Source organism: Trichechus manatus, unplaced genomic scaffold, assembly GCF_000243295.1.
Source record: "Trichechus manatus latirostris isolate Lorelei unplaced genomic scaffold, TriManLat1.0 scaffold00016, whole genome shotgun sequence".
Taxonomy (NCBI): domain Eukaryota; kingdom Metazoa; phylum Chordata; class Mammalia; order Sirenia; family Trichechidae; genus Trichechus; species Trichechus manatus.
The window spans coordinates 26,837,750-26,863,131 of NW_004443952.1; the positions used below are offsets into that span (position 1 = coordinate 26,837,750).

Here is a 25,382-nt window from a genome sequence, read left to right on the forward strand (position 1 = left end):
AGACAGGGATTGGACTGGACTGTGGGACATAAAGTGACACTCGTGAGGAGTGTGCCTCTTAGCTCAAGTAGATACAAGAGACTAAACGGACAGCTTCTGTCCGGAGGTGAGATGGGAAGGCAGAGAGGGTCAGGAGCTGGTTGAATGGATATGAGGAATCAGGGGTGGAAAGGAGGAGTGTGCTGTCACAGTATGGGGAGAACAATTAGAGTCACCTAACAATGTATGTATAAATTTTTGTATGGGAGACTAACTTGAAATATAAACTTCATTTAAACTACAACAATAAAAATTTTTTTAAAAAACTCCAAGAAAAAAAATTTTGCACCCTAGGGACTCACCGCCTCGCTTCACCTCTAGTCCTGACCCTGCTCTGAGGCTGAGTAAGGTCTGGGCCACTCCTACTTCTTAAGCTTGCTGGTATATAAAAAATTGAAGAAACATAGTTATGAAAATTGTATATTATAAAAATTTGACACTAACAAAAATAGGAATGGCTACATGTATAACCTCATTTGGAAACAACATCAAAAGTCTAAAATTTGTGGCTCTGAATGAGTGTGAGGCCCAGGCAAAATGGCTATCCCGACCTCACCACCACCACCCAGCTGTGACAGGCCTTGGCTGGGGCCACTCCATTGAGCATGGGTAGCAAAGTCGTGCCTCTTTGAGGGTTTTTCCCACCCTATAACCCAGCTCTGCCTCTAGGCTCAGAGACACATCTGTCAGGGACTCCTTAGTTCCCCCTGTCATCTCTCCCTTCCACATAAGGCTAGGCTCCCAGGCCCCTCAGCCCCTTCCCATTTCTGTTGCTAAATCCAGTGGTCACTTCTTAATTCTCAACTTTATTTGACACAGTTAATTACTCTTAAACACACTCTTCTTTTGGCTACCAGGACACGACTCATTCAGCTCTCTTTCTTCATTGCCTCCTTTGCTGAATCCTTCTTACCTCCTCAAACCCTGACTTCCCATGGCTTAGTCCTCAAACCTCTTCTCTGTCTACACCCCCTCTCAGTTGATCTCAACCACTTCTCAATGACTTTAAATACCACCTATATGGTATTCAATCCCCAAATTTTTGTCTCCAGCCTAAATCTCTTCCTGAGTTCCAGATTCAGATAGCTGACTGCTTCCGTCTCCATCAGCATCTCCACTTGGATGTCTAATAGGCATCTCAAACCTGAAATGTCCAAAATGAACTGATTTCTCTTCCAATCCTGCCCTTCCTGCAGTCTTTACTGTCTCAGTTAAGGGCACCTCCATTTACCTAGATGCCCAGTTCAAAAACCTTGGAGTTATCTTCAATACCTCTCATTCTCTCACATTCCACATCCAATCCATCAACAAATCTTGTCAATTTTCTCTTCAAAACATATCCATAATCTATCCATTTCTTGCTACCTTCACTGCTACCACCCTGATCTAAGCCACAGTCTTAGCTATCTAGTGCTGCTATAACAAAAATACCGCATGGGTATAACAAAAAGAAATTTATTTTCTCACAGTTTAGGAAGCTCGAAGTCCAAATTCAGGGTGCCAGCTCTAGGGGAAGGCTGAGGCTTAAAGTTAGAATTCAGGGTGCCAGCTCCGGGGGAAGGTTTTCTCTCTCTGTTGGCTCTAGAGGAAGGTCTTTCTCTCTTCTGAGCTTCTGCTCCTGGGTGATCTTCATGTGACTTGGAATCTATCTTCCCCCATCTCTGTTTCTCTGGCTTGCTTGTTTAATCTCTTTTATATCTCAAAAGAGATTGATTTAAGAACACAGCAAAGAAAACCCATTCCCAAATAGGATAACAACCACAGATATAGGGGTTAGGATTTACAACACATTTTTGGGGGGACACAATTCAATCCAAAACAGCCACCATCATCTCTTTCCTGAACTACTGCAATGGCCTCCTTACTAGTCCTTATCCTTGTATCCTGTGTAGAGCCAGAGTCAGCAGCCAGAGTCAGGCTTTCACTATCTGCTCAGTAACTTCGATGGCTTTCCACCTTATTCAGTCTTGTCAATGCCTCCAAGGGCCTGCTGCAAGGCCTGTGTTACCTCTGACCAAACATCTGACTACTCACCCATTGGCCACCCTGTTCTAGCCCAGTGACCTCCTTGCTTTTCTTCCAGCACATCAAGCAAACTTCTACCTCAGGATGTTTGCACCTGCTATTCTCCTGACTGCAATGCCCTTCCTAGATATTCACATGGCTCTCTTTCTCCCCTTCTTCAATCCCTGCTCAGTGAGTCCTTCCCTTGATACTTAGTATAATAGCAGTCCTTCTGTGGTGGTTTTAAAATGTCATTGTTGTTAATTGCCATCAAGTTGATTCCAAATCATGGAAATGATCCATAGGGTATTTCTTGGCTGTGATCTTTTTTTTTTTTAACTGTACTTTAGATGAAAGTTTACAGAACAAATAGTTTCTCATTAAACAGTTGGTACACATATTGTTTTATGACAATGGTTAACAGCCCCACAACATGTCAACACTGTCCCTTCTTAACCTTGGGTTCCCTATTACCAGCTTTGGCTGTGATCTTAATGGAAGCAGATTGCCAGGCCTATTCTTCTTCGGTATCACTGAGTGGGTTCAGACGCCAAACTGTTTGCGCCACCTACAGACCTTGGTTTTAAAATACATCCACAAAATTTTTGATACTCCTTCCTTCAAGAGGAGCCTAATTCTCCTCCCCCTTGAGTGTGGGCAGAATTAATTCTATACTTTTAACAAATAATATATGGCAGAAGTAACAGTGTGTGACTTCCAAGACTAGGCCATAAAAAGCATTGCCATCTCTTTATTCTCTTTTGGGGCACTCACTCTGGGGGAAACCAGCTGACATGTTGAAAGGACACTCAAGCAGCCCTATGGAGAGGCCCACATAGGGAGGAACTGAAGCTTCCTGCTAACAGCTATATAAGTGAGCCATCTTGGATTTGGATCCTCCAGGCTCAGTCAAGTCTTCACATAACTGCACCCCTGGCCAACACTTTTACTACAACCTTACGAGAGACACTGAACTGGAACCACCCAGGTAAGCCACTCAAATTCCTGACCCACAGAACTATAAGAAAATAAATGTTTGTTGTTCTAAGCTGCTAAGTTTTGGGGTTATTTGTTACATGACAATGAATAACTAATATATCCTTCCCTTTCTATTCTCCCCCTCCCAAACCCAGCTCTATTTTTCTCCATAGTACTTATCACCATCTGACATACTATGTATTTCCCCCACTAGAATTAAAGATCCATTGTAATAGGGACTTTGTTTTGTTTACTCCTGTGGTCAACAGTGCCTGGCATAAAGTAAATGCTCAGTAAATCTGTGTTGAATAAATGAAACATTGGTCTCTGGAAGTCCAGTTCTGTCTATTGTCTTTGTCACACACAGTGAGGTATGGGATCAGACCAGACAGGGACTATGTGTGGGTGTGAGAGGCAGCCTTTCATTTTCATGGATGAAGACAGAGACCAAGTTCCAGTTAGGCTTACTCCTTTCCCTCAGCCATTCTCAGTTGTGGCCCTCCTCGTCCAGGCTACAAAGGTAGGTTTACTATGTTATGATTGGTTCTTTTATTTTGGGGGTAGGGGGTAGGTGTCCAGTCCCTTTTCCCCCTCCCCCCACAAAGCAATCTCTAAACTCTCAGAGACCTGGAATTTCCCCAAGCCAGCTCCTACCTTTACAATAGGAACCTTACCATCTATTTCTGTCTGGACACCTCTTCTCTGAGCAGTCAGAGGAAGTTTTAACGGGAAGGCGAACAAGCTGGGCATAAGAGCTCCTCAGGTCTCTACACTCTAGTCCTCCAGGAGACCCTCAGGTCATATTTACCTGCCTCTGCCCATTCACCAATTCTCTCCTCTGTAAGCCAAACCCCCAGGGGAGGGGATGGCAGAGGAAGGGGGCTGACTCTGCCACAGGAGAACTCATACCACACAAGGCCATGGGGAATGGGGCATCGTACCAGCTGAAGGCATTCGGATCATCGAGGCTTCTAGGGGGAGCCTGACTGTCTGTGAGGTCTGAAATCTGAGCAGGAGGGCACTGGGATGAGCCAAAGGTATGAGTGGGAGCTGGGCCTCAGTGTGTCCAGGGACGGGCCAAAGAAAACAAGGACTTAGAATTGCAGTGGGAACTGGACTGGGGAGAAGGGTGGAGGCTGGAGGCAGGGAGAACAGGGTGTGTCATCACCACAGAGTTCTGGTAAGAAGAGTCATAGCAGGGTAGGGCCAAGAGGGGGCACTAATTGGGAGAGGGTGAAAGAGGAGGGAGGAAGCAAGGGTCACACCTAGATTCCTGCCTCCTAGAGGAATCATGGCCCTGGCGCACGTGTGCACCACTGGGTATGAGGTCAGAAGAGGGTCCCCAGTGTGGGGTTTGACATAGCAGAGGTCACCCCTGCAGACACCTGTTGTTCACACACACCTGGCATCACCTCAGGGTAGCCTTCCTACTTTTGGTAGGTAGGTTCCCATGGGCACAGGAAGAAATTGGGGAAAATATGAGGTTGCCTGAGAGGAAGAAGTGGGGTCCAGGCTGCTCAGGAAAAACTGTGGCCTTCCACTCAAGACCCCCAAACAAGGAACATCTTCTCAGCTACGGGTGGGGTGGGCCCAAAACAGTTGGCTGAAGGGGTCTGGAGATACAGATTCAGGAGACATACACACACAGATGGAGAGCGTGTGTGAAGACAGCCAAAATGTGGATCACTGTTGAGATGGTTAATCAGTACCAGAAATTCATTATTCACTCTTTTTATGCATATATTTGAAAATGTCCATAACAAAAAGACAAAAAAAGATAAAAACTGTGTGTGGCTCTATATCTTCATGTGGTGTGTATACCCTGCTATGGGCATGTAGTTAGCTCAGAGGCCTCTGAGTTAGTAAATGCATAGGTGTATGTCCACCACCATGGGCACACGAGTGTGTACACTGCAGCGTGCATACAGTTGGAGACAAAACCTGGGTAGGATAGGAGGATCAACTTCTGATCTAGTCAGGCCCTCCACACTTAACTCCAGCCTCGGCAGAATGATTCCCGCAGGGTCACAGCCTGACCAGGTCGTGAGTGCAATAGTAACCATGTAACAGCACGTGTGAGACAGGGGAGCTGTGTGCCTGAACTTATGACGGGGGTGTGTTAGGGTATGAATGTCTGGCTCTGAGCGCCGGGGTGGGGGGCACGACTCTTGAGGCTGGGCGGGCCCTGGTCCGGAGTCCCCACTCTCGCACGATTCCCCGCAGCTCTTCAGCGCCCCTCCCCCCAAGCTAGCAGTGTGGAGGGTGGGGCTGGGTGGTGGGGGACACCTGTTGGGGGGGCTGTAAGCGGCAGAACCCACGGGGGCCTCTCCCGCGGCGCCCCGCCCGCCCTGCCCGGCTCCAGTCCCGCCCCCGCGGCCGCTGGCAGCAGAGCAGCGAGTGAGCGCCCGGCGGCCAGAGGAGCGCACAGCTGCGGGAGCGCACAGCTGGGGACCCCGCACAGGGAGCCAAGCCGAGGCAGGGACCGCTCGGGAGGCGGGCGGAGCAGAGGGAGCGCCGTGGAGAAGCCGGGGACAGCGGGCCGCACCAGGCTGGTGAGTCCAGCCTCTGGGGCCTGGGAAGGAAACAGCTGGGTGTCGCGACCTGCTACCCTGCCCGCTCGGTCCGGTCCCCGTCCAGGGCTCTGCCCCCGCTGCCACTATTCCCGCGCCTCCTCGGTTCTTGTCCTCGTCGACTCTGCTCGGTCTCTCCGTCTGCTTCTCCCTGCCCCGTCTGTGTGTTCCCCTCTATTCAGTGTCTCACCTTGTCTCTTTCTGACCTCTCTCTTCTGACTCTGTGTCGTGCTGAGTAGGTCTTTCCCTGTCTCTCTCAGCCTCTGTCTCACTATTTGTCTCTCTTCTCCTGTCTGTCCGCCTCTGTCCCTCTCTCTGGGCTGTCTGTCACTCAGGTCTTTGATATTATCTCTCCCTCCTTTCTCTCTCTTACCCTCTCTGTCTCTTTACCCCATATCTCTGCCAGTCTCATCTTTCCAAATCTCTGTCTCTCCATCCTTGTCTGCCTTCTGTCTCTCCCCACCTTGATCTCCTTCCACCTCTCTCTTCTTGTCTCTCTGTCCCTTCTCCGTCTCTATCTCCATATCTCCCTGTCATTGTCTCTGTCAGATCTCTCTGTATCATCTCTCTAACAGCTCCATCTTTCTCTGTCGCTTGGTCCCTGTCGCTCTCTCTGATCTGCTCCCTCTCTCCCTAGCCTCAGTCAATGTCCATTTCGGTCTTCTTGAGTCTGGTCTCTGTTTCTCCTGCTCTTTCTCTCTGTCTCTGTCCATCTCTGAGAAAGCTGTCTGTCTGCCTCTTTCTTTATGGCCCCCTACACGTCCCTGCATCTGTGACCCCCTCCTCTTGTGTTGGGGTTATGGGGGCAGCAAGGCTCAGCCCCCATAACTGCCTCCCCCACAGGCGGCCCTCTCTGCGGGGCCCCGCCTGGTGCCAGGGCCCCCCCCAGTGGGGGGACTGCGCCTGGAAGCTGTAATGGAGGCCCTGCAGAGGCAGCAGGCAGCTCGGCTGGCCCGGGGAGTGAGGCAATTGGCCCCGCCCTGCCCTCCACCACCAAGACCTCCCCTGCCTGGACCCCGGACCCTGCAGGCCCCGGACAGGGCCTTGGGTGAGGCTGGGGCTGAGGAAGAGGAGGATGCTGAAGAGGAGAAGGAAGGGGAGGAAGCTGGTGCAGACGAGGAGGCAGCAGAGGAGAGCCTTCTGGGGGCCCAGGGCCCCAGCTCTCCAGCCAGCCAGCTCCCTGGACCCCATCCCCATGAGTGGACCTACGAGGAACAGTTCAAGCAGGTAGGACATCCTCGATGTCAGACTCTTCCCCCTCTCCCCACTGGGCAAAGGCAGAGCAGAGCCAAGTGATCAGTAGCCCACCCACCTCTCATTGCCCTCTGCAGGATGGAGAGGAAGACAGACACAGAGACCTAGACCTAGAAACCGAGAGAGACAGAGTAGGGAGATTGGGGGATAGATAGTCATAGGAAGGGAGAGATAGAGGGACACCCAGAGACAGAGTGGGAAGACTAGGGGATAGATAGTGACAGGCAGGGAGAGATAGAGAGACACCCAGAGATATGTACACACTAAAAGAGAGAGAAAGAGGTGCAGGAGAGATACCCAGAAACATGGAGACAGACAGAATGGAGGCCTTTGGTGGGGCTGGAAGGGAAGGTGGGAAGGGTTATAGGGACCTCCAAGAAGTCTTTTGAGGGAGGGAGACCTGGAAGTTGGGGATTCCAGTGCCAGTGCTGAGCCCCAACATCACCTTGTGCTCTCACATATCAAACCACAAGGTCACATTCCAGTGAGGGTGTCCCGGGCTGGTCACTCCTGTTTTTGTAAGCAGAATGGAGATTGCCACCCCTTGGCAGGCTGGTGACCCCCTCCTCTCTTCCTTGCCCCCCCATTCCAATTCTCTTCCCTGGCCTGAGATCCATGAATGACAGTTCCCAGCCTGTGATGGCCACTATAGCCTCAGTGTGACTGTAGGCTCCCTGTGCAATGGGAGTGACAAGATATTACTCACAGGGCCTTAATATGAGGCTCTTCCTCCCTGGGGGGGCCTTCTGGATGTTTTTCTAAAGACATTACTCCAAACTGTCACTATAAGGGCATCACACAGAGCTGTTTCTTGGCAAAGTGTTATTCATGGATGTGACTCTAGGTGTGTTGTTCTGATGGTGTTACTCACAGGGTGCTGGTCTTGAGTATTTTCCAGTACTTTGTGGCATTAGTGTAACAGGGATCTGTTACTCTGGAGATGTGGCTCTAGAGGTTGTTTCTCCCGAGTATAATTCTGAGGATTATTACTTTGAGTGTGTGTTATTTGTGGGTATCCATCTAAGGCTAAGGACTCAGTTGTTTGGGAGTGTCACTATAAAGATCAGTTTCTTTGTTACTCATAGGTGTTTGTTACTCTGAGTTCTTTCTGTGGATGGGGGTGTTACTCACGGACTGTTACTCTGGTAAATGACTCTGTTACTCTAGGGATTGTTCCTCCTGGGTAGTACTTGGGAGGTGATGCTGGAGATGGGGCTCAGGGATACTGGGAAGGAGTGAGATGACCCTAGGGTCCTTCAAGCCCTGACCCCTGTCCTTCAACCCAGAGGTCCTGAGTGGCACAGGGCCGTTGTGGCAGTTTCTGCAGTGGGTAGGATCACAGCCCTTGAAGGGAGATCAGACAAGAGGGTGGGCTGAGGGGCCCCAGGTTTCAATCCAAGAGCTTTTGGGCATCCACCCTGGGTGAGGGATAGATAGGTTGGAGGCATCTTTGCCTCTCACCCCCGCCCTGGCACACAGGGATGTGAACAGCATAAAGCACTTGCACAAATGCATGAGAGAGTGAATGAGTGTCTCTGGTATACTTGTCAATCTTCTCAGTGTGGAAAAGGCTCTCCTAGGGTAGGGGAAGATTCCTACTTCCTTCCCCTACTCCCCAGATGGGTGGTTTGAGCGGCCCAGGTCACTATTAGCTAGTACAGAGCCTCTGTGTGTATCAGAAAAATGTGCCCCTACCTGCCCCCAAGGAGACAGAACCCAATGCCAGGAAGTCCACATTTCAGACCCTACTTGGCCTTCAGCTGGGGGGCCCTTGTTCAGAGTACAACTTGGGTTGAGGTCCCTGGGGGGAGAGGAGGTCAGCAGAACTGTGGCATGACCCTGTTCCTTCCCCAGCTGTACGAACTTGATGCAGATCCCAAGAGGAAGGAATTTCTGGATGACCTGTTTAGCTTCATGCAGAAGAGGGGTGAGTGTGGTGATGTGGGGGGAAGGATCCTGGGATTCCCTCCACTTACCAAGTTTAAGGAAGGGAGACCCCAAGGTTTAGATGCTGCAGAGGACTGAGCTGGACAGTACCCGTCCTTTGGGCCCTCAATAGAGTCTTTAACCTCTGACCCTACCCCCTCCTCTGCCCTGGGATTAATTAGTGGTCAGACCACTGGCAGGTTAATGAGTGTGGGATCAATTGGGAGAGTGGGAGGGGGAACTGGTGGGGGTTGACCTGAGGTGGGGTGGGGGTGGTCCCAGGATTGGGGGCTGGGAATACATTGGTCTTCTATAGTGGGTCCTTCCTCCAGCCTTGTCTCCCTTCAATTTCCCTTTGCCTCAGGCATGGGCCATCCCATGTGTTCTACAGCAGGAAAGACTGGGATTAGACTGAAGGGAGGACTTCCCGAAGGGGGTGAGGTGTGGCTGTGTGAGTTGGAGCTGTGGGGGAGAAGGAATTCCTTTCCAGGAATATCAGAGCTGGAAAAGAAGGAAAGAAGAGTCCAGGAGAGGAGCAGGTTGGGTGGCAGTCCATCACTCTGGCTTCTCCCCAGATTCATGGGCCCAAAGACTGACTCATTATCTCTCTCTACAAAGCTAATTAACTCACTCCAACTGAGGCCTGATAAGCCGCTAATTAACTGGCTGCACTGCCCCCCGCCCCGCCCCTTACTGCAGCTGCTGACCCAAACCCATCAGTTGCCCACTGCAGGCCCAGCACCCCTTTAAGGTCTCTTCCTTCCCTAGGGACCCTCCGCGGGGTTCCAGGTCCTCTTGCTCCCCAGGGAGGCCTGGTGGTTCTGTCCCAGTATCCCTTCCCTCTCCTCGCGACTACCCCTATGCTAGGCTGGAGCTCTGAGCAGATTCCAGCACAACACCCTCCCCCCAACCCCTTCAATGCCCTGGATTCTGCTTCCCTCTGGTCCCGCTTCCCTCCACGCCTGCTGTGGGGGGAGGTGTCCCGCGGGGCCGATAATTTCCCCCCATTAATCAGGCCGCGGCTAATTGTTCGGGTCCAAAGGCGGCGGAGGGAGGGGACGGGATCGGTAAGGAATTAACTGGGGCCCATCGCTCAGCGCAGACAGGCCCTTTTGTCAGAACTGGCGAGCGGGGGCGGCGCGGGCTGCGGAGTCGGCAAGCTGAGCAGGGTTGCTCCTTCTCGCGCCGGCCATCCTCTGGCCTCCAGGCAGCCACCCCTAGGCCGCTGTTTAGGGGAGTCCTGCTCTGCAGCACTGTGGGGAAGTCCTTCCTACGGTCTACCCCAGAGGTCGGAAAACTAGGGCCTGGGGGCCAAATCCACGCGCCTTAGAGAAAAGAATGGTTCTTACATTTTAAAATAGTTGGAAAAAGAAAAATCAAAAGAAGAATAATATTTTCAAATGTGTGAAATTCAAATTTCTGTGTTGTAAACAAAGCTTTATTGGAACACACGAACACCCATTCCTTTAAGAATCCTCTAAGGCTGTTTTCAGAGTTCCTGGGTGATGAGAACGGTTAAGGCTCTCAGCTGCTAACAGAAAGGATTTTAGGTTCCAGTCCACCCAGAGGCACCTCGGAGGACGGACCTGGCGATCTACTTCTGAAAAATCAGCCATTGAAAACCCTGTGGAGCACAGTTCTCTGATACATATGGGGTGGCCATGAGTCGGAATCAGCTCTTGGGCAACCAGCGTGGCTGTTTTCAGGCTACTTCAGCAGAGTTGAGTAGTTGTGACAGAGACTGGCCTGCAAAGTCTAAAATATTTACCATCGGGCCCTTAACAGAAAAAGCTTGTTCTCGTCTAGCATCCTGTCCTCCTTGCTACAATGGAGGCCTAGGGGCTCTGCCCATAATTCCATCTTCCCACCCCTCTCTCCTCCTCTCCTTTCTGCCTGACCGCCCCGCACCCAGGCATCGTCCAGGGATCCAATTTCTTCAGTTCCCAGGGATGCTGCACGCAGGGTCTTAGCGTGCCGACTCTTTGCCCACCTCCACCAGGGACGCCAGTGAACCGCGTACCCATCATGGCGAAGCAGGTGCTGGACCTGTACGCGCTGTTTCGCCTAGTGACCGCTAAGGGCGGGCTGGTGGAAGTCATCAACCGCAAGGTGTGGCGGGAGGTCACGCGAGGCCTCAGTCTACCCACCACCATCACCTCAGCCGCCTTCACTCTACGCACCCAGTGAGGCCAGGGGCGAAAGGCGGGGGCAGGGCGCGCGGGAGGCGGGCGTGAAGAGCACTGGGTCAGTGTCGGGGTATGGGGATTAACCAGTTAGGCCCAGAATCCCGCCCCACACTCCGTCTGCCCTTAGATATATGAAGTACCTGTACCCGTACGAGTGCGAGACGCGAGCGCTCAGCTCGCCGGGGGAGCTCCAGGCCGCTATCGACAGCAATCGGCGCGAGGGCCGTCGCCCGGCTTACAGCGCCACCCAGCTCTACGGTTTGGCCGGGCCGCCCCCTCGGGGCGCTCGGGGCCCCGCCTCGGCGCCTGGCCCCGCCCCACCTGCGCCCCACCCAGGCCCTGCCCAGAGCTCCGCCTCTGGCTTGCCTGCCCACGCGTGCGCCCAGCTGAGCCCGAGCCCCATTAAGAAAGGTGCGAGAGGAGAGGGCGGAGCAGAGTTTTGAGGGTCTCTGAGGTTTATAGGATGCTGAGATATAGGGGACATAAAAATATGGGATATTCAGATCTGGGAGGCATTGAGGGATAGGGCAGTTTAGGGGGCGCTGAGATTTAGAGGTCCTGAGGTTTAGGGGTCTGGGGTTTGGGGTCCATGAAGCGTTAGGAACCCTGGATACCCATCACTGCGGTATGGGGCTGAAGCTCAGGAAAAGGCCCTTTATCCAGAGCAGCTCCTTTCCACTTCTGCCCTCCCGGGGCTCCTATTTACATGTGGTTTGTGCCTCCTGTAACCTGGATTATTTAACAACCAAAAGCAAGGAAATCCCCCAAATTGACTTGGTCACCCAGTTGGCTTGCGCCAACCTGGACATATATATTGGCCCTTTGGGCTCTGCAGCTTCAGAGCCTCCAGGTTAAGGCTTTGGATGGGAGGTGAGGTTGAACTTGCTGCATGAGCTTAGGTGAGAACCAAATGCAGAGATGGGGTTGGCTGGGTCAGCGAAGCTGAGTGACCTGTTCTTCCAGAGGAGAGTGGAATTCCCACCCCTTGCGTGGCATTGCCTGTGGGTCTGGCCCTGGGACCTGTGAGGGAGAAGTTGGCACCAGAGGAGCCTCCGGAGAAGAGGGCTGTGCTGATGGGGCCTATGGACCCACCTCGACCTGGCGCACCCCCCAGTTTTCTGCCCTGTGGCAAGGTCCCCCTGAGGGGTGAGGAGGGACTCATTGCTGAGTGGGCTTCGGGCCTGTGTACTGAGGGAGGACATGCACATGCCTGATAGGTGTCGGAGGTGGGGCAGACAGAACCCTCTATACATGGCTGTGTAATTACAGGTGTGGGGCCAAAGTGGGATGGGGGCTGTCTACAGGCATGGAGGAGGGCACTTCCAAGTCTATAGTTTGATTCCCAAAAATGTGACCCCTGCCCCCTCCTGCACAGAAGAGCGGCTGGATGGGCCTCTCAATCTGGCGGGCAGTGGCATCAGCAGTATCAACATGGCCCTAGAGATCAACGGGGTGGTCTACACTGGTATGGGTACTGCAGGCTGTCTACACTGGCATGGGGTCAGGGGTATTTACACTGGCATGGGGATTTTAGACTGTCTCTACTAGCATGAGGTTCAAGGATGTGTAAATTCGCATGGTAACATGGGGTTCAGGGGATTGCTACACTAGCATGTGTTAAAGGGGGTGTCTACATGGCATGGGGTCCAAGGCATGACCTCATTGGCATGGGTACCATGGGATGTCTGCCCTATCATGGGCCCATGTATCATTATAGATACCAGTTTACACATTTGAGGGTATCTTCATTGGCATAGGAATCTCTCACTGACACAAGGAGCTTTCCTAATTGGTTTGTGTTAGGAGTATGTGTGTGGTGTTCTAGCAGTCTTACTTTTGTTTCCCTCTTCTGTTTTCTGCCTCACTCCCTCTGCTTGTGTTTGCCCTCTACCATCTCACCCCTTTGCCAGGTGTCCTCTTTGCCCGCCGCCAGCCGGTGCCAGCTTCCCAGGGCCCAAACAACCCTGCACCCCAGCCCGCTACAGGACCCCTTTCCAGGGCCTCACCCTGAGAGTTCCCACTCAGAACTAAGAGTCCTAGCCCCACTGCTGAGGGGGAAGGACAATCCCCCCCCAACACACACACCTTGATTCTTCCAGGGCACTTACTCTGGGACCATGCCCTGGGAGGTGACTCCCTCTCCCCCATGCCATGTGGACTTGAAGCCAAAGAGTTTTCTTTCCATGTCACATCTACCTCATTGTAAAGGAAGGTCACCTTCACCCTGGCCAACTCCAGCAACGTCTACCAAAGAGTTATCCCTCCAGTAACCTCATCTCCTTCATATGCTGTCTGTGTCAATGCCATCTCTAGGGGCCCCAGCTCTGCTCCTCTTCAGGAGCCAGGTGAAGGGTTGGGTTGAGGGTGTTGTGGAGGAGGTGTCCCAGGCCACATCTGGACAATAAAACTGCTGTCCCTCCCTCTCCTGTGTGTCCTCTCCTTCTTGTTTGGGTGGGTGGAGGGTGGAGGGGGAAATAATGATATAATACACAGGCTACATCCGGTCAGGGATCCCAGGGGGAAGGCGGCATAGCCGAAGCTCAGTAAGAATAGAAACTCATGCTGATTCTAGCACTATAGAGCTGGGTAGCCTTGGGCAAGTCAGTTAATCTCTTGAATCTCAGAAGACTCCAAAAGGCTATGCTAACTCATGGGGCCTCCTACTGACCTATGGGAATGGACCTATCTTGGAATAGTGCGTGTATTCATACGCAGAACCTCAGTGGGAGGAAACCTCTTTGGTACTCTCGAATTAGGAATAGAAAGGCAAAAGTCTTAACAAGCAAGCTAGGGCCGGGAGAAGTAGCCGTTGCCAGGTAACTAGGCAGCTTTTGACACTTCACCGGCTACATCCGATCACTTCCGGCACTGAAGGCTCGAATCATGGTGTCACTTCCCTCCGGGAGGGCGCACATGCACTCGGATTGGTCAGCCTTCCTGTTTGGAAGGATGTCCCTCCCTCTGTCTATTCCCTGGCTGAGGTGGGGCGGCGGTGGCGATGGCGGCTGTGACAGACCTGCAGCGGCTACAGACCAATGTGGAGGAGCTGGAGCGCTGGGTGTATGGGCCAGGCGGGGCGCGTGGCTCGCGGAAGGTGAGCGGTCTGGGGTCCGGCTGTCCCTTTCCGGGACAGAGCAGAGCGACCTACTGGCCCGGCCCTCGAGGTGCATGCAACCGCTCCAGTCTCGGCCTTTGAAATAACAAAGGTCCGGGACCTCTTGGAGCAGATCTGACCCTCAGGACCCATTCCCATGGGGCAGGGAGGGGGAGACTCAGCGGTTGGTTAGGTCGGCTCGAAATGGCCTCTGTACGAAAGGTGACCAAGACTCCGCCCTCTTCTCGTCGCCTAGTTGAGACCTGACACACTCGAGAAGCTGACTAATGAGAGTTTCAATAAGAGCTGAAGTCCACAATGGAAGGGCTGTCATGGAGCCCTGCGTAATTAATTGTTAAATGAATTGTGTGGAGAGAGAGGTCCATGATAAACAGAGGAAGCAGGGCAGAGGTGGATAAAGAAAGCTCCACAGGGCAGAAGTGAGGTCTGAGAGGCCTAGGATTAGGAGGGGAGGGAGTTGAACACCTGCTGTTCAGATGCGGACCAGCACTCCTTCACCCAAGTGACTGCATTTTGACAACCATGAGTCTCAGGTGTCCACCCACCCCTTTTCTACTATGGGATGATGTTTTGCTGAGGAACTCCTGGTGGAGTGTCAGGCATATCTGGAGCTAAGTGGATCTGAGATAATGGTGTCTGTCTGTACACTTCTTGTGGATTAGGTGTCACTAGCAGATTGTGCTTCCATTTGAGAACTAACTTCACAAAACATTGTCTCCCTTTGGCATCTATGACACCAACCCTTCTAGTTTTCCTCCTACTTCTCTGGTTGCTTCTTACCAGTCTTAGTTGCCTCCCCATATATTTGGCTCTTGAATATTAGCATTCATCACCTCTACCCTTAAGCCCTAGCTCATTCACTTCCATAGTTTGTTACCATTTACATATCATTATGTCTCAATTTTATATCTCCAGTCCAGATTTCTGTTCTGAGAGCCAGACTTGTATCTCTAGTTCGCTGCTGGACTCTTCCACTTGGATGTCCCACAGGCATTTCAAACTCATCCACATGCTCTTAACTGTACTCTTCCTCTCGCCTAACCTGATTCTCTTCTTTATTCCCTAATACAGGGATTGCACTGTCACTGGGATCCTAGAGGTTGTCCTAGACTCTTTCATCTGCCACACTAAAGTTTATGTGCAGGGGATAGAGCTAGAGGTTGGCCAGCCAGTGTGGAGGCTGGTACAGTTGTCCAGTGATGAGGTAATAAGGCCTGGATGAGGATGCTTGGATTTGTCATGCCTAAATCCAGGGTTTAGGAACCAGGGAATATATAGTATGTGCTGGTGCCCCATAAGCTCCATAATAGCTCATTATCTCCCTACTCAGGCTTAAAACTCCCCAAAGAGCACATTATTATCTCCCCATTCACACTGAGGATTCCCTGAAGATGGGATTGCACCTCCTTTAATACAAGAGAAGAGAGCCAACCTACATTGCTAGGACTCAGAAGTTGGGGAGTTGGGGGATAAGAGTTCTTTACCTCTGCCAAACCTTGATCTAGGAGGTATATCTTGGAATTAACCTCCACTCCCCTTCTAGGGTAAACCCTGGTGGTATAGTGGTTAAGAGCTACGGCTGCTAACCAAAAGGTCAGCAGTTCAAATCCACCAGGTGCTCCATGGAAACTATGGGGCAGTTCTATTCTGTCCTATAGGGTCGCTATGAGTCAGACTCGACTTGATGGCAACAAGTTTGTTTTTTTTGTTTTGGTCCCCTGTAGGAAGTGCAGTGGTTAAGCACTTGTCTGCTAACCAGAAGGTTGGTGGTTTGAACCCACCAGCCACTCTGTGGGAGAAAGATGTGGCAGTCTGCTTCCATAAAGATTTACAGCCTTGGAAACCCTACAGGGCAGTTCTGCTCTGTCCTATAGGGTCCCTATGAGTTAGAATCGACTCAACAGCAATGGGTTTGGTTTATGGGTTTGCCCCTTCTAGGTGGCTGATGGCCTGGTCAAGGTACAGGTGGCTTTGGGGAACATTGCCAGCAAGAGGGAGAGAGTGAAGATTCTGTACAAAAAGAGTAAGTGGCTCTCTGGGGTGCCTGCCTGCCCTCCTTCCCATGCCTGTGCTTTCTGGGACTTGGCCCTAGCCCTTCAGTAGACAGTAGGTCATGGAATAGCCCTTTGGGGAGAGCAAGAATGTAAAGACATTTCCCTGCTGAAGTAGTGAAGTGGGGTGTGCTATCTGTTTTCCTAAGCTTATGACAGTGTCCTAAGTTATGGGACAGGAGCTCTGCCTGACAGTTCCTGTTGGTGGAGGAAGAAGGAAGGGCAAGGTTAAGGAGCAGAAATTAGCCACTGAGAAACCCAGCCTTGGGTCAGCCAAGCCTCTTTTGGTTATCTCAGAGCTAGCAACCTCTGCTCAGTAAGTGTCAATCAGACAAAGTTCTGGCTTGTCTTGGTGACACATAGGGGGAAAGGGACCTTCCACCCCTTGATGTGGATAGGTCAGTGGGAGAGCTGAGGGCTCCAGGGTGGTGGTAGCAATGATGTTCCGGGCTCCAGGGTGGTGGTAGCAATGATGTTCCCAGCTCCAAGGCTTGTGGTGATGAGAGTGGAGAGACAGAATTGGGGGTGGGGACCTGGTGAAGGCTGCTGATGGGGCACTGTGTCAGCTCCTCACTGAAGGCTTCATAAGACAGAGCCTCACTTCCCAACCGTATTGGTTCCATTTTCCATCTTGCTACTTTTCTAGTTGAAGACCTGATCAAATACCTGGATCCTGAGTATATCGACCGAATTGCCATACCTGATGCCTCTAAGCTGCAATTCATCTTAGCAGGTAGTGCTGGACAATGTGTGCACATGTATCTGGGGGTGTAGGTTGTAGGGGAGATTGGGCACAGAGATGGCCTCCCCATTCAGTGTTCTCATGGATACAGCCCTGGAAGCTACTCTCTGGAATTCTGGCCTGGCTCTGGCTGGAGGTGGTCCTGTGGGTCCTCTAATAGGCATTGGGCATGGTATACCTCTGGGCTAGCTGCAGATCATGTTACCAGCCACAGTGGGAACTACTCCAGTGTTCTAGCAATGGTCTGCCCCTAGGATTTTCCTTCAGAACCTTCCTCACTTTTCATGGGACAGAGGAGCTTCTAGGACAGTGTGGGGGCAGAGGGTATTGCATTTAGGAGAGGGGTAGTATTGGCATGAGTTTCAATATCTTTCTTTCGTGTGAGAAGGCTCTAGGATTTCAGAGTTCTAGGCAGGGACTGTTGCCTTGACTGTGTCTGCTAATAAGTCAGCCAGCCACTCCACAAGCTAGGGTTTGCTGAGTTTGTGTTCGTTCATTCATTCAAAAGATGTTTAATGATCATTTACTGAGTCAGTATACCTCACACTACCCTGGTGTGAGGTATATGATGAAACGAGAAAGTCCCTGCCCTCATGGGCACAGGCTAAGCTAGAAGAGACAGAATGCTTGCTCAGGGACCTGAGCTTGTAACCCAGCTGGGAGATCGGATTCCCAAGAGGGAGATGGGTAGAGGCAATGCAGTACTGAGGACTGGGTGAGGATGGGCAGCTCCCAAAGAGCTCCTGATCAATTGCCATGACTCAGGCACCAAGTTCAGGAGCTCCTCCCCTGCACTGACTCTTGAGTTCAGCCTCTCTATCCCTCCCCATGGTCACATCTCCAGTGTTCATTCCCTGTCTTAGTGACTTATTACTGCCATAACAGAAATATCACAAATGGGTGGCTTTAAAGAACAGAAATATTTTTGTCACAGTTCAGGATGCTAGAAGTACGAATTCAGGGCATGGCTCTAGTGGGAGGTCCTTCCTTGTCTATTTCAGCTTCTAGTAGTGAAGGCAATCCTTGGCGTTCCTCAGCTTGTAGATGCATCTGTCTCCATCATCTGTCTTCCCCTTCCCCCTGTGTGTATCTCTGTGTCTATTCTGGTCTTTTTATAACTCAGAAGTGATTTGGTTTAGGATCCACTCTACTCTGGCATGAACTCATTAACAAAACAAAAGTAAAACTCCTATTTCCAAACAGGGTGATATTTACAGGTACAGGGATTAGGATTTTAACACAAATTTTGGGGGGACATAATTTAATGCATAATATCCCCTCACACTTAAACAGTTACACTCTAGTCTTTCCCCTCCAGCATATGGTTTCCAATGTCACTTTGTCCACTTTGGAACCTCAGTGTCTCTCTGTCCTTGATGGATAAAGTCTTAATTCCTTAGCCTGCCATTCAAGGCCTTCCACAGTCTGCCAGACCTGCTCTTCCATCCAGCTCTATTTTCTATGCTCTCCCTTTTCCTGTTCAGCAATTCTTTCCTCTACTAAAGGACAAGCACGCCTACCTCCAAGCATTTGCACATACAGTCTCCTCTTCTTGAATGCCCTTTCCAGTCTGTGCAACCATTGAAATCCCCTGTACAGGGCCCAGCCCAGATCCTGCTCTCACACTGGACTTTCCCATTACTGCCCCAGCTCTCCTGAAGCTTGTAATTGTCTGTCCCTCTCAGAACCACTGAACAGAATCTGCCTGGTAGAGTCTGCCACATGTCTCCTCTCTCAGACCTTCCTAGAGTCTTTGGGTATGGGGACCCAAGCCTGAAGCCCTTCATTTCCTGTGGCCTAGGAGGGGCTCCTTGAGAATTTATTGAGAAGAGGCTACAGGAAGAGGCCCTGGAGTTGAAACTTGGAGAAAGGTGGGATTTGGAGAAACTGAGAGATCCCTAGCTCAAGATGGGTCAGTAGAGGTGGGGGCAGGATGGAGTATGCACCTAGAGAAGGGAGCAGTGGGCAGAGTAGCTGTCCAAAGCTCTAGGAGCCAGCCATCTCCCCTGCCAGGCCTCAGCCCCATGCATGGGAATAGGCCTACTTCACTGCCACTGTCTTGTTTGCTCATGCTTCAGAGGAGCAGTTTATCCTCTCCCAGGTTGCACTCTTGGAGCAGGTGGAGGCCTTGGTGCCCATGCTGGACAGTCCTCACATCAAAGGTACCTATCTGGGGCTGCAGCTCCACTACTATGCTTGGGAGGTGGGTGGATGGGCAGGACTTCCCCATGCCCTGGGTTCCCTGGGCCCAGACTGGATTTGCCCCTTATCTTTACCCTCACCCTGGGGCCACCTGCCACCTCCATTGGGACTAGAATTGCCAGGGCAGAGAGCCCCGTGTCAGGACCTCAGGCAGTTTGGGCCCAAGGACACTAGTGTAAGCTCCAGCAGCCCCCAGCTCTGGGAATTTCCATCTGACCTCTACCCTACCCCTCGGCATCTGTCCTTCAGGGTGCTGCAGAGTCTGGATTTTACCATCAGAGTCCCTGGCAGGTGTGTGAATGTGTATGAGTTCTTCTTGCTGCACTGCTGAGAGCAGTCCCTTTGCCTGGGCTTTGACAAGCAGACAGTGGCTTTAATTGAATCCAGATATCCATCTTGTCTGTCTCTGGAGGCATTTTTTTCCAGCTTCCCCTCCCTGCCCCAATCAGCTACCTGCTGAACATCTGACAGCCTTAAGCTGAGGGCCCACCGTGGTGGCCAAGGCTCTGGGTGTTGGATTCTGGGTGGCCAGCATAGGGACCTGGCACTCATCCTTAGCCCACTGGCAGGCTCCCTATTGGGCCAAGGGCAAAGGGACAGACCCCATGATAGGCAAAAAGCCCTCTCTACCTGGCCCTGCTTACAGCACTGGGGTAGGGGTAGGGGGCAATTCTGGGGACCCCAAGGTTTTCTGTTCTTCTAGGGGCCTGTGTCCTCCCCTCCCCTACGGGTCCTGGAGTAGCACTGGGATGGGCAGGGAGCCCCACCATCTCCAGCTGCAGTGGTCGATGAAGCCTGGTGTTTGTTTAGCTTCTCCACTCAATACTCTAATCCTGCCAACGACCTAATAGACTATTGAGCAGTCCCGGGGGAGGGCACAAACATCATCGGGCAGTGCGTTGTGTTTTACAGCCGTTCCTGAGCATGCTGCCCGCCTGCAGCGCTTGGCCCAGATCCACATCCAGCAGCAGGTTATGGGAGGGGAGAGGGCTGGAAGGGAAGGTAGAAGTGGTAAGCCACCTAGTCCTCACTGCTGCTACCTGGGGAAGCAGCCTTAGGCCCCTCTGATGTCAGCTCCAGGGGAAACTTGGGCAGAGGGGCAGGTATTGTCCTTTATCTTGCCTTGGACAGGGGAAGGGACTTGCCTAGGGCCACATCCAGGTCTCCTACCTCCCAGAACAGGGCTAGTTTGAGACACCACAAGGTTGATTTGGGGAGGTACCCAAGAATTCCTGGATGGTGTATCCTTAACTATGGGTGGAGGAGCTCTTTTTTCACTATTCTCAGGCCCTAGTGTAAAGTTCAAAGAGGGTTCAGAAATAGGGGGCAGGGGAGGAGGAGACCTACTAGGGGGAATGTTTCCTTAAATGTGTGGCTCACTCCGCCTTCCATCTGTCTTTAGACTGAAAATGGCGCCAGCCACACCACTGCTAGGGCACCCATCCTAGAGCCTGCAATTTGCTCCTTTGGTTCTGGGGTTAAGCATCAGCTTTTCTGGGCTCTGTGGGGCATGAGGGTCCCTGATGAGGCAGAAAGGCTAGTGGGCGGTTGGGGCTTTGCCCAGCTCCTTTTCCTGACACTCGTTGGCCCCACAGGACCAGTGTGTGGAGATCACTGAGGAGTCCAAGGCTCTCCTGGAGGAATACAACAAGACTGTATCCTTTCTGCTCAGCCAGGCCCCAATGGGTGCTGTCCCCAAGCCCTGTCATTTTGTCCCAACTCTAGCTCTGTCTCACCTCTGCCCAACCAGTCTCTCTTCCTCTGCTCCCCCAACCCCACCCCTTTTGGCCTGTGTGAAATCTCTCTACTCCCTCAGGCTGCTGTTCTTCTCACCTTGACCCGTGACCAGACAATGCTTCTCTCCAAGCAGTTTGTGCAGTGGGATGAGCTACTTTGCCAGCTAGAGGCCGCCAAGCAAGTGAAGCCGGTGGAGGAGTGACAACTGTTCCCCATCCTGGGGTGACCAGGACAGCCCCACTTCAGGACCCTGTGCCCGTCTGCCCTTGTAACAGGGCAGAGGCAGCTCTCTCTATTTACTGGATTCACAGCCCATTTGCCTGCACTCAGGTGTGTCTCTGAGGTCAGAGGTCAGCGGTACCTGAGATTTGAGATTTGTACCACCTCCCAATCAGTGTCCTTATTCCACTGACAATAAACTGTAGAGATCACTGAAGGAGTATGCCAACATCCTGATTTAGGATGGGGTTGGTGGTGGGGATGGGGGTGGCGGGCACCTGGTAGTTGTATTGGGTACTACATGCATCCTGTTTTGGACACCCAGAGGTGCGGAGCTCTCAGAATGAAGGCTCTCATTTGACTGATGTGAATAGGACATTCGTTTTTGCATTCATTTATCACACTTTTGCTGAACACCCTCTAAATAACAGATGCTATGCCAGGTGGGGAGGACACAGGTAGAGCCCACTTAATTCCTGCCCTGCACAGGCTGTGGTGGGGGGGCGGAGGTGGAGACAGTCAACGAAAAGGATAGTCCCATCAGATGGACACAAGGTCCTTTGGGGCACAGAAGAAGGGGCTGGGGGGAAGGCACCCCTGGTAGGTGATATGAAGTGACTTTTGAGAGCCAAGGGAGCAGCATATGCAAAGGCAGAGAGGCGCCTACCTGGTGCTGTCAGCCAGCTAGGGGAGTCCAGAAAAGGTGGAAGGTTTGGCTGCGGGGAGTTTTAGGTTCCGGGGAAGGGAGGCTGGATAGGAGGCAGGCTAGCATTTAAAAAAGGAGACCAAGATGGGCACCACACTCCGCCGAGTGTTTGCTGCCCCCGTGTGGTCTTAGGGCGTGTTCTGGTCTCTAGCGTCCTTTCCAACTGCCCGCTCGCCTCTCCACGCCGCCCCCCCCACCCCCGCATGCGCGGTCTCAAATTCAGTTTGGACAAACTGGTCTGAAACCTGGGATTCATCGAGACGCTTCTCTCCTTTCCGTCCAAACAGTCGCCAACTCTTCGCCGAATCTACCTCCTAATATCTCCCAACTTAATCTCTTTCTCTCCATTCCCACTGCCATTGCTCTGGTTCATCCTTTTAAATATTTGCGTGCCTGTTACACGCCGGGCACCGTTCTGGGCTTCGTGGACACGCCCCCGGGACCCTCAGGCCAGAAGTCACCAGCGGCTGCGGTCCGATTTTCCCCACCAACCCCTCTTCCGCTGCGGCCAGAGTGAGACTCTCCTTCGACTGTCTCCGGCTGGAAACCCCTCCGTAGCTCGCAGGGCCCACAGGGTGACCAAAGCTCAGAACGCGCTATTCGAGGCTCTCGGCCGCGTAAAAGCAGCCACTCCAAACTGAACCTCTTGCTCCTGCGCATACTGAACTCTGCTGATTTTCGCTTCATCTTTGCTATTGCCAGTAACGCCAGTCCTCCTATCCTCGAAGAGCCAAAGCTTCCCCACCTTCAGACGCTGGACTCCTCTGGTGGCCGCCCCTCCCATTCGCAGGGCTCTCAGTCCCCCGGGGGAGTGCCCCTGCTCCAGGCGTCACAGCGTATACAATGCGCTTGTGTTCCCACTCCCCGGACGTCCTGGCTCTGCTCGCTCCTGGACTCTCTGGCCGACCCTTAGTTTCCCCAAAAGAGGTACCGCGGGCCGCGTTCCCTCAGGCCCCGCCCACCCCCGGCGTGCGCAGCCCCGCAGCCGCAGCGCTCTCCCGACCTGCGCGCCATCTTGGCTTCGTATCGCGCGTGAGGCGGGCGCGGTGGAGGCGGTGAGACCCGGAATCTGAAGGAGTAGGGGCGCTTAGAGGTAGAGGGAGGGGGAGGCCGGCTTCTCGGCGGGTGCAGCGCGCAGAATACTGGGAACACCATTAGCGATGGGACGGCCGGGGCCAGGAGAAGCCCAAGCAGCCGTCCGCATCGAGCCTCTGCTCCCGAGTTTGAGTGACCTGGGCTGAAGGGGTATCGACCCTGACCAACGGAATCTCGGGGTGAAGGGTGCTCGGCTCTCTTCTAAGGATCCTGGAGTGAGGGCGGGTCGGTTCTGTCTTTGGGGCGCGTGGGGTAAAGGGGCTTGGCCCTGTCCTTTGAGAGGCAGGAGTGAGAGGCGCTCAGCTTTGTTTTGGAGGAGTTTGAGGTGACGATGTTGAGGGGGGCTGAGCTTTGGTCCCAGTCCTGGGGACCTCTGGGATCACTGTCCCAGAAAGCCCAGTGTTTGGGGAATTTGATCCCATCTCACGGACTCTCGGGATGGGAGGAAGGTTATGGCCGTGTGCAGAGAGAGGAACGGGGGGTGTATGAGGTGCAGCCCCATCCCAGGGTGAGACTGGTATGGCCCACTTCCTGAGAAGCTGGGGGTGAGGGTATAGTCCCATTCCTGGGAAGTCTGGGATAAGGAGCAAAGCTGTGTCCTGGAGAGCCAGGATGGGAGGATGGCCTGGGTTGCACTACCTAGTACTCATCTGACACTTCCCTGCAGTGGGCAGCAAGATTTACAGACATCACAGCAAACCGGATGGAACACTACCGGAAAGCTGGCTCTGTGGAGCTCCCAGCGCCTTCCCCGATGCCCCAGCTACCTCCTAATACCTTGGACATGCGAGTCGAAGATGGCAGCAAAATCCGCAACCTACTGGAGCTGGCGCTGGGTCAGTTGGAAGGAGGCAGTGCACGCCATGTGGTCTTCTCAGGTTCTGGACGTGCAACAGGGAAGGCTGTCAGCTGCGCTGAGATTGTCAAGCGGCGGGTACCGGGCCTGCACCAGCTCACCAAGCTGCGCTTCCTGGAGACTGAGGACAGCTGGGTCCCAGCCTCACCTGACACAGGCCTAGACCCCCTTACGGTGCGCCGCCATGTGCCTGCGGTATGGGTACTGCTCAGCAGGGACCCACTGGACCCCAATGAGTGTGGCTACCAGCCCCCGGGGGCATCCCCTGGCCTAGGCTCAACTCCCAGCTCCAGCTGTGGCCCCCGACCCCAAAGAAGGGCTCGAGACACCCGGTCCTGAGGACCTGCTTCAGAGTCCTGTCCTCCAGACCTGAGTGTCTGGGATTACTGTGTGGAGCCCTGTTCTCCAGACTCGAGTGTCTGGGATGACTGTGCTTTCTTCGATGAGCCCCTCTAACTGCTCAACATCTCCAGCAAGGCTTGAATCCACAGAAGTGGGCCTTGCTGTCCTGCTTTCCCTTTCCCCTGGCATAGCGGGGAGGGGGAAGAGATTGCTGTGAAGAGTGACAGGTGTGGGGTCTTTGCTGGGTCCAGGATTGCTTAAGAAGGGCTCACTGTGCCTTCCAGCTACAGTGCCTCTGGTCTGCGTTCTGAACAGAGGTCCAGTGAATGAGTTAGGAAATAAAAATTCTGCCTATTTGTCTGATGAGCCTCTGCATCGGCCTGTTGTGTGGAGGTGGGATTAGGGGAATGAGAGTCCCTGTCCCTGCCTTACTCCTGCCCTGTGAGTGTCATTGGCTCACCATTGGGTCCCCACAGCTTTCGGACCAGGCTCCCTTGGAGATGATTGATCTTTAGTTCAGCATCCCATTCTGATCCAGTCTGGTGTGGCCGGGGTGGTGGATCACATGAAATAAGCATGGTAACCTCCTCCAAAGAGTGATTCAGTAAGGTGGGCATTGCAAGTTCTGGGAGTCCCACCCCAGGGGGTGGGGGGCTCCCAATTAGCTAACCCATTATTGAGGTACCACTTGGTCTCCAGAATGATACAGGGATAGTGTGGAAGGAAACTGGGCTGGGGTTAAAAATCCCTTGGGAAGACCAGAATCTGTAGCTCTGAGAATCAGGAAATAGGGGATGTGGCTGGCGATTCTGGGGCCTTTTCCCTCCCCCTTGGCTTCCACAGAATCAACGGCAAGTGGTGGTAGTGGTGGCAGCTTCCACAGGACCTGGCTGGAGCCCCTAGAGGGACTATTGGGGGAAGCCAGAGGGACGTGAGGCCTCTGGAGTCAGAAGGCCTGACCAAGTGTAGGGGGTGGGGAGAGGGACACGAGTTGTATATGATTGCTGATTCTATTTCTTCCCACTTTCTCATTAATCCATAGCAATGTGGCTTCTGCCTCCATTATTTCTTAGAAAAAGTGATGCCTTGCACAAAAGGTAAGGAAGTGGAGACAGCTCTTTCAAGAAGTTGGATAGTGAATGGGAAGAGAGGTGATAGATAGCTGGAGAGGAATGTTTTGTTTTAATGTATTAGTAGAGATTTGAGCATGTTTGTAGGCTGATAGAGGAAGCCAGTAGGAAAAGAGGTTAAAGATGCAGGAGAGTATGGATGACTGACAAAGTGAGGCTCCTGAGAGGGTGAAAAAGAATGGAACCCAGAAGCATGGAGGTATGTGTCTCCCAAGGGGAGAGATGAATCC

The 25,382-nt window shown here is 52.7% G+C and overlaps 3 protein-coding genes across 5 annotated transcripts; all 3 read left to right on the top strand.

Moving 5' to 3' along the window:
- Positions 1-6,506: 6,506 nt before the first annotated feature.
- ARID3C (AT-rich interaction domain 3C) lies at positions 6,507-12,968 on the top strand. The gene is made up of 7 exons (XM_004372312.1): positions 6,507-6,818; positions 8,700-8,772; positions 10,771-10,954; positions 11,085-11,368; positions 11,921-12,103; positions 12,333-12,422; positions 12,868-12,968. The coding sequence occupies exons 1-7, from the start codon at positions 6,507-6,509 to the stop codon at positions 12,966-12,968; spliced, it is 1,227 nt and encodes a 408-aa protein (XP_004372369.1).
- A 929-nt stretch (positions 12,969-13,897) lies between these two features.
- DCTN3 (dynactin subunit 3) lies at positions 13,898-21,235 on the top strand. Of its 3 annotated transcripts, none has more exons than XM_023727534.1 (8): positions 13,919-14,051; positions 16,011-16,095; positions 16,770-16,856; positions 18,944-19,027; positions 19,317-19,358; positions 19,980-20,038; positions 20,663-20,722; positions 20,917-21,227. In XM_023727534.1, the coding sequence occupies exons 1-8, from the start codon at positions 13,956-13,958 to the stop codon at positions 21,004-21,006; spliced, it is 603 nt and encodes a 200-aa protein (XP_023583302.1). In that variant the 5' UTR covers positions 13,919-13,955; the 3' UTR covers positions 21,007-21,227. The 3 variants fall into 3 exon arrangements, with proteins under 3 accessions (XP_004372370.1, XP_023583302.1, XP_023583303.1); XM_023727535.1 differs by having other exon boundaries at positions 20,663-20,753; positions 20,884-20,979; XM_004372313.2 differs by lacking the exon at positions 19,317-19,358 and having other exon boundaries at positions 13,898-14,051; positions 20,917-21,235.
- A 1,482-nt stretch (positions 21,236-22,717) lies between these two features.
- Positions 22,718-24,868, top strand: RPP25L (ribonuclease P/MRP subunit p25 like). Its single transcript, XM_023727326.1, has 2 exons — positions 22,718-22,784; positions 23,492-24,868. Exon 2 carries the CDS (start codon positions 23,528-23,530, stop codon positions 24,017-24,019), a length of 492 nt encoding a protein of 163 aa, XP_023583094.1. The 5' UTR covers positions 22,718-22,784; positions 23,492-23,527; the 3' UTR covers positions 24,020-24,868.
- Positions 24,869-25,382: the final 514 nt, after the last annotated feature.